General features: G+C 52.4%; 1 protein-coding gene across 1 annotated transcript; it reads right to left on the minus strand.

Annotated features, from left to right (window-relative positions):
* Window positions 1–939: 939 nt before the first annotated feature.
* Window positions 940–8,076, minus strand: LOC117580672 (nuclear pore complex protein Nup205). The gene is made up of 11 exons (XM_034267286.1): window positions 7,948–8,076; window positions 7,721–7,866; window positions 7,342–7,665; window positions 7,168–7,269; window positions 6,542–7,110; window positions 5,923–6,474; window positions 4,232–5,864; window positions 2,900–4,155; window positions 1,774–2,838; window positions 1,536–1,693; window positions 940–1,467 (listed from the first exon to the last, which is right to left on the minus strand). Exons 1-11 carry the CDS (start codon window positions 7,952–7,954, stop codon window positions 1,049–1,051), a joined length of 6,231 nt encoding a protein of 2,076 aa, XP_034123177.1. The 5' UTR covers window positions 7,955–8,076; the 3' UTR covers window positions 940–1,048.
* Window positions 8,077–8,191: the final 115 nt, after the last annotated feature.

The raw sequence follows: 8,191 nt of genomic DNA on the forward strand, positions 1-8,191 counted from the left end.
TCATGACTTATCTTAATTGAAACAATAGCAAAAAACGAACCAAAAAAATAGCATTAAAAGTAAGGTTGTTGAATTTGGAATGTTGCTGGCCAACCAAAAGTATGGGCACTTGTGTATCCTATTTGCGATACATTTTACCAGCTGCTTTTAAATATTAATAATGACTTTGCCTTAGACTGGCATGCTCTAAACCTTAGTCTAGATACATTCTCAATATCTATAATCTGCAAAATTTCGTTGAGATGGCTCACCAAAACAAATTGATTTGTTTTTGCATTGATTGTTACTAGAGTTTAGCCAAGTTTCCTCAATTCGAGGTAAAATCTCATTGCTGTGATGAAAGAGAGAGAGAGAGACAGGGAGAAAAATCCTTACGGAGAAGATGGAAAATCCTCAAGGGACATTTGAAAAAAAACGTATGGGAGTTTCGATACCCTATATTCTTGAATATACCTTACAAAATTGTATATATGAAACGGATGGAATTCATTAAATATACCATTATATAAAGATATTCCTGTAATATTCAATTAAATCATTTTCGTAGTTAAAATGTCCCCAATAGTAATTAATATACCGTAAATTAATTATACATATAGATATATTAATTACCATACCCTCGCACACACACACACACACTGAGCGCCACACAGAGCAAATGGCAAATGTATCAGTTATCGATAACTTCTCGAATACCGAGATATAAAATACCAAACTTAACCCACATAGGCCCCCGTTATTTGAAACAGCTTAACAGCTTAAAGCCTATGTTTAAATAGGTTTTCTAGATCAATCCTGTTACATTTAAGATCTAGGTTAAAATCTGCAGAAACGAGAGCTGCGTTTGACTGAAGCGTGGATTGACGTCAAACGGTACATGCAAGCGCGTGTTCAGCCAGGAGTCTTGGGCAACGTGTCCTTAAAGCGAAACACCGCTCGTTCGATGCAGTAAATAAATGTTGGTTTATTTCTTTTTGAGACTATTATAAAACTAATACAGGAAGTAACATGTTAGGGGGGGGGGATAAGGTTTAGAAAATTGCAAAACTTATATAAAGGACTTGTTATTGGCATTGCCATTGGAAGCAGCAAACTGCACCAGCGCCTTAATGCGACGCAACAGGGAACCATTGAAGCCCTTGCACTTGACGGTATGCTCTTCACTGGCGGCGATCAGCTCGGCGCAAAAGGTCCCGTTGAAGGTGGAAATGAGATGCTGCTTCAGCTGCAGTATCTCATCGGGTGTGGCATGCAGCACGGAGACGCTGTAGTTGCCGCCAATACTCTCCAGATTGCTCTCATTGATGGCACTGCGATTCTCGCTGGCAAATATCACCGCGTTGCGCATGTAAAAGTCCAAATGTATCCACAGCAAATACAGATTCTGTTCGGCTATAAAGACGGCCAGCATCAGCTCGTTGCGCTTCTCGCTGTGCCGCTGGCTCAGCTCCACGTAGCTTTCTTTGCCTGCAAAACAGAAAAGAGCACTCAATAAAAATCATGCACACGCATGTATGTGTTTCTTTAGCGCCTACCGCTGGGACCGAAGTTAATGTTTGGCAACGAGGAGCGCTGCTGCAGCAGAATATCGGCATGCGACTTCTGCGACAGATAGTAACCTATGGAACCCTTCAGCTGCTCGATAATTGTGTGCATTATGGCCGTCAGCTTCTTGCCATCCGTCTTGCCCGTGCTGCAAATAGAAAACGATTCGATTTGAGTGTGTTATGCAAAGCGTAAGCCAAAGCCAAAGCCAAATCCAAAGCCCCTTACAGTGGTGTCACATCATTGACGATGGTCGTGAGCAGAAACTTGGAGGTGGCGCTGTCCCGCACATGGCTGGTGACGGCATGGCGGCAGTAGAGCGACAGATTGGCGGCAATTTCCAGGAAATACTTGATGTAGCGACTCCTCTGGCTCTGCGGCAGTGACTCCACATGCTGCTGCTTGAGAATTTGGCGAATGGTGTCCTCGGTGACCGTGAAGCGTCCAAAGACCACAATCATCAGCTGCTGCAATCGATTCAATCTATTATACAACTCCAAATCACGCTCCACATCCACGCTGCTGCCTTCCATCTCGTTGCACAGTTGGGGCGTGGAGGTGCGCGAAAAGAGATTTGTGATCGAGGCCAGCTGCTGCAGCCGCCCCAAATCCATCAGCGGGGTGGCCGTGCGCAGCATAGTCTCGACCATTTCGATGTGGGCAAACAGAAAGTTGAGCACCTGCAGCGCCGCCGAATAGTTCTGTGAGCCCAGGCTGCTGAGAATGCCATCGCAGAGGACCAACACCGGCTGGAGTATGGCATGAAAGCGTTCGGATGTGTCCGACAGAAAGCCCTGCGCATCCTTGCGCAATTCGCTGTCCTTCAAATCCGGCTGCAGATCAAACACACGCATATTGGCGAACACACCTAGGGCGCCCTCGGCGAGCAGCAGGCGTGCGCCCGGCCGCGTCTGCGACAGGCGCGTAAGGAAGGCCAAAATTGCCTCGTACACGTACAACTGCCGCAGATTCTCGGGCACCGGCTGGAGTGTGGCGCTAAGCGCATCATTCGAAGCGGCCAGACTGTCCAGCAGCAGCTTGAGATAGCCGCGAGAGACGACAAATTCGGTGAGAGTGCTGACCGCATCCAGTTCGGAGATCATCTCGAGGCAGGCCAGGGCCAGCATGCGGCAGACATCGTGTCCGGTGACTGCATCGTGGCAGATGGAATCGACAAGCTTCTCGCCATAAACGCCAATCACCTCCGAGGCCATCTCCTTGAGGCGATCCTTATCCTGCTCACCCCGCTGATCGTTAACATGCTGCTTGGAGGGCTCCAGTCGTGACGCAACGCTGGGGAAGGAAGCAAATTATTCAAATGGTTGCCCGCTGTGGCTTCAGCTTGGATGCTTACCTCTCATGAAAGTCCACCTCCTCGTCGGTGCGCAGACGCTTCACAATGCGCAGACAATTGAGCAGCGCGGCGTAGAGATTGATGCGCAGCTTCTGTGACCTGACGCCGCTCATCATAATCCACTCGACAATGCGCTTCAGGATGAAGCGCAGATTGCTCGAGTTGCCCGTCAGCATGCCAAAGATCTTGGACTGTGTGTCTTTGCCGCCATCGCCATCGTCGCCGGCGCGCTGATCCTCCAGCTGATAGTAGCAAATGCGCAAATTGGCCAGCAGCAGCAGAATCGTTTCGGTGATCTGTATGGATATCTCGATGAGCGGCTGCACCGGCTCCACCTTCAGCAGCATCTTCTCGATGATGTCAATGATGTACTGACGCCGCAGTGCCGGCGGCAGCAGTGCCTCGGGCATGCTGCTGAACAATATCTGCACCAGCTGACACCAGGCATCGACAAACTTGAGCGTGGAAAAGCGCTCCTTGCGCAGACGGTTCACCTCGACGGCATATTGCAGCAGCACCGTTATCTCTTTATTGATGGCCTTCAGCAGTCCCGTGGCAATGGTGTTCTGCACCATGCGCAACTCATCGTGCAGAATGTCGTGCATTTTGCGTACATTTATCATCATGTAGGAGCTGCTGGTGGCCACACTGCCTGGACTGGGTCGCGGGCGGGACTCGCACTCCTTGAGCAGCTTTATCATCAGGACCGGATCAAAGAACTCCAACCGCGGCTGCTGGGCTGTCGTTGTGGTCTCCTCGAGCACCAGACACTCCAGCAGACGATTCGCATGCAGTCCCTGTGTCTTGTCGGGCAGCGTAACCGACGTGGCCGCCGTCGATGGGCCCATATTCATGCCAAAGCAGCTGGTCGACGCTGTGCCAGTCAGCATGCTGTTGTTGAGGTCCTGCGGCATGCCCGCGTTCGTGCGCTGCCCCTCCGACTGCCCGCCCAGCAGCAGAATGTCGCACAGCAGATTATAGCGCGTCATCTGTCCATGATTCGCAGCCAGATGCACCTCCACGGCCACACAATTGAGCAAATGGCTCATCGCGTGCATCAGATGATCCTCGCGATAGCGTCGGAACGGCATGGCGCTCAAGTGGCGCAGCAAAAAGTCATTGCAGTTCAGGCGAAAGAAGCGCAAAATGGCCTCCGAAGTGCGTCGATTCGAGCACAAGCCCAGGAACAACTGATAAATGCTCTCCACCAAGTGCGCTGTGTGCGGGCAATATTCCTCCTGGCCATGTCGCTGACTCTGCACAACGAATGAGAGGGAGATACAGATAGAGTGGGAGTGGGGGAGTGAAAGAGAGGCAAGATGTGGCACATACCTCGAGATACTTTTCGAGCACCAGCACCAAGGAATGAATACAGCAGCACTGCATCTCGATGCCAATCTGTTGCTTGTCGCGTGCCATAAAATCTCTGAGCACATCGATGCCCAGCAGAAAGTAGACAAAATTTGGCGGCGCTTGGCTTATGTTGAGGCCGAACAGCTGCACGACGGCCGCCTTGATCTGCAGATCAAGACCCATGGGTATTTTCTCGTTGAGCGCCACCACCTCATAGCAGGGACCGAGTGTCCTGTCAGCCGCATCGGCGGCCGTGATCTCCTGCTCCGATTCGGTGTCCGTGAGGTCAACGCTCGGCGGCTGCTGTCCGCCATGGTTGAGCACATCGCCCATGGCCTGATAGTCATTGAGCACAATCGGATCGAGCTGCTTCGCATGCTGCTGGGAGAGGCGTGCGTCCATCTCGAGGCACTCGACAAAGCCCTGACGCACCTCCAGCTTCTCGCTGCTGCCGATACTGTACATGTTGAGGATCTGTGAGGCGACATTCGGCAGCATGGTCACCGCGCTCAGTATCTTGATGGCCGCCAGCGCGTGGCGCGGCAGCCAACTGTTGTAAGTGACAAATTTGATGATTTTCAGCACATAGTCGGCCCGTCGCGTGCGCGGATTAAAGTCCTGGAGCATGCGATTCAGGCCGGATAACAAGATCGAACTATTGGCAGCTGAGTGCGCCTGGAAGAAGGCATTCTGCTTGGCCAGCGCCACCTCGAGCAGCAGCAGGGCATACAGCGCGCACTCCTCCAGTTGCTCCTTGCCGCGGAAGCGCCTGTACTCATCCAGCCGCTCGCGTGCATCCTCAATGATGCGCAACAGCAGACACAACAGATCCGACTTGAGCTGCAGCTGCAGCATCACGTGATAGCCCGGATAGGGATGCTCGTCGCGCAGCTCCACAAAGTCCATGGCCTTGGGGCGGTACGTGGCGAGGAGATAGAACAAAAGCTTCAGCCCCTTGGCGCCCACCTCATACATCTCGCTGGGATCCTTGTACGAGCGATTGTAGAACTTAAGGATTATGGAGTCCATCAGGAAATTCAAGTAAGGATCGTAGCCAGGCTGTCGGGCACCGGCGCCCACGCTGCGCGGCATATGGGTGGTCATGAGAGTGTGCAGCAGCTGCAGCACGCCGCGAGTCAGATTGTACGACTCCAGGCGGCTCTCGTTCTGTTCAATCTCCTCCTGCAGGCTGCACTGACTCTGGCTGGGGACCTGTCCCTGTCCCTGACCCTGTCTCACTGCCAGTCCCAGTCCCAGCGTGGGTATAATCTGTGAATCCTCCAGCTGAAACCAAATGGCACGCGCCGTCTCCTTGGATTTGGCCAGCGCGGCGAGCGTGAACATAATCTCTGCCTTGAGCACCAGCGGTGTGGCGCATGCCACCAGTCCGAGCAGCAACTGCGGCGCCTGCCAGCTGGCATGATCGCACATCATCACGCGCGACACACGATCATGCTCGGCCACCGCACGCATGATGCCCATCAGAGCCACCAGATGCTCCGTTTCGCGCGGAGTTATGTTCCACGGCTGCTGGGCGCGTCGCATGAAATGTTCATTATTCGTGTAGCCATTGCAAGCGCTCATGACGCTCGAGGCATCCGTTAGCATGTGTCTGTGGAGTGGAAGTTCAAAGAAAGTTGAAGACCAGAGTTTGGGCGCCCCACACTAACCTGTAGTAGCTGGCCAATGCCTGAAAGAAATGGTCCCAGCCCATGGAGTAGCTGGACGACGTCGCTGGTGTATTCTTGAGCAGATTGAAGGCGCTGCGTGCCGCCAGTTCGGTGCGCGTGAGGCCCGTAATCATTTTCAGATACGACTTGAACAGCGTTAGGGGCAGCAGTTCGCTGGCCATCGAGATAAACTTGAACAGGGACACGGCCCGTGAGCTGTTTGTGAAGGCAAAGAATTTGCCGTTCTCGCCGGCGTTGTCAGCGTTGTTGCTGCTGTTTGGTGCTGTTATGGCCGCCGTCTCGCTGGCTCCCCAGTACTCATTGCACAGACTGAGGCTTGCGCGGCGATCACCATAGAGACGGGCCACGCACAGCATTAGCAGCTCAAAGTTGGCATCGGAATTTGGAGGCGGCTCGAGGCCTTCATTTAGGAAACTAATCACCGTGCGCGCCGACTCGTCCGCTCGATTGCGCAGCTCTGCCACCTTGGCGTGCATAAAGTCGATGAAGTCGGTGATCAAGAGATGCGCCCGTCTATAAATAAACTCCTTGCTGGCAGCAACAAAGTGAAGAAATTGTTAGCAAAGGATTTAGCTGCCAGCATGTGTCTCAAACTCACTTGTAAATCATTTCATTCTCCAGCAACTGGCGATAGATGAAGCCAAAGACATTGGCGGCGAGGGCCTCGTCCATGAGCTGCTCATCGCGTGATATTAGCGCACTGGCCGGTGCCTGCAGCTGGCTGGGCGCATGCCGCAGGCTGGCCAATGCCAGAGCGAAGCTGTACTTGATGATGGCATCCAGGCCTGGCATCTGCCAGTTGGCCTGCGCACACAGTGCCTCGTGGAAGCTCTTGGCAAACTCTGCATCCCACATAATGGGCAGGCGTGCAGTGTACGGATTAACCGTATCCGTGCTCAGCAGCACGGACGTGTCGTACGAGTACAGCAGCGTCATGAGCATAATCACGGTCACATCATCGATGTTGCCGCCAGCGCTGTTCTCGTTGCCTTTGCAGCCGGCGAGCATTTTCATGAGGCGTATGGCCTTGGCCCGCGGCAGGCCACGTTGGGCGGAATAATTGAAGAGGCTCATGGCGACAGCCTTGCGGATGTCCTCGTACAAGGACAGCACTTGATTCTGATGCTTGGTGGAGCCAAAGGCGCGATTCTTTGTCAGCATGAGGTTCTGTAGAGGGAAATGTAATTAAAGCGATTACAGGGGAAGCGAGAGACTATCCCTTACCTCCTTGACCACATCCATTTCGGTGAGTATGTCCAGCAGACGCCCCAGCAAATTCGATTCCTCCGTCAGATTCTGCACGTAATTATTCACCAACGAAACAAACTGCAAAGCAGGAAAAAACATGTAACTTTATGTTCTGTTGGCGATGCGCGCTCTCTACCGCCCAGAACCTACCTCTTTGGGCAGCTCTGTTAACCAGGACACGCCGCTGATTGTTTGCATCATGTCGCGCAGGGCACAGGCCATGGCCTTGCGGCCATCGTAGTACAGCAAGACGGCAACGAGGCCACGCGTCAGTCCCGGATGATGCATCTGCTGCCGCTGGGCGGTGTACAGCAGCTCAACGGCAAACAGCGGATCCAGATCGAACATTTCCGACAATATGATGGCCTCATCGATCAGATCCTGCGAGAGCAACAGCTTATGGCCCTGGGCGCCCAGTGGTATGCCCTCGCTGATGCCGGCCCTCAGCTGGTTGCGACTTTTCTCATTAGTTGGCTGCAAAGGAGAAAGGTCAGACAGAAGCCAGAGGTTATGTGGCGGGTTGCCTTACCGGATTGCGTAGAAAATTGGAAAAGTTCTGCTTGTACTTCTTGAGGCACTGCTCCAGTTCGCCAATGAGTTCCTTTGGCTGGGCAATCGCCTGTTGCAGTGTGCTGTAGAGATGCTTGTACGGCGTCCACATGTCCTCGGTTATGCCTGTGGTGTGCGAAAAATACACGAAATATGCGAAACAATTTAATTCACCACTAATCCCAGATGACTTCCGCCTGCACATACCATCCATTTTTGCTGTTTTTTTCTATTTAATGCAGCAAATTAAGTTATAAATGCATAAAAACGCGGTAAAATTTTTGTTTTCAGAAATCGGTGCCGGTTTTGCCTATCGAACAGTGTGACCAGTCATGACTAGCTTCGAAATCACTCGATGCGGTTATTCTTTACCAGAATGTATCGTTTTTTGACGACTGGTTTCAGTTCTATCCCCAACAGGAGTCTAGCCCCGTTTTACGCTTTCTGCCAT

This window comes from Drosophila guanche, unplaced genomic scaffold, assembly GCF_900245975.1.
Source record: "Drosophila guanche unplaced genomic scaffold, DGUA_6, whole genome shotgun sequence".
NCBI classification, from domain to species: Eukaryota; Metazoa; Arthropoda; class Insecta; order Diptera; family Drosophilidae; genus Drosophila; species Drosophila guanche.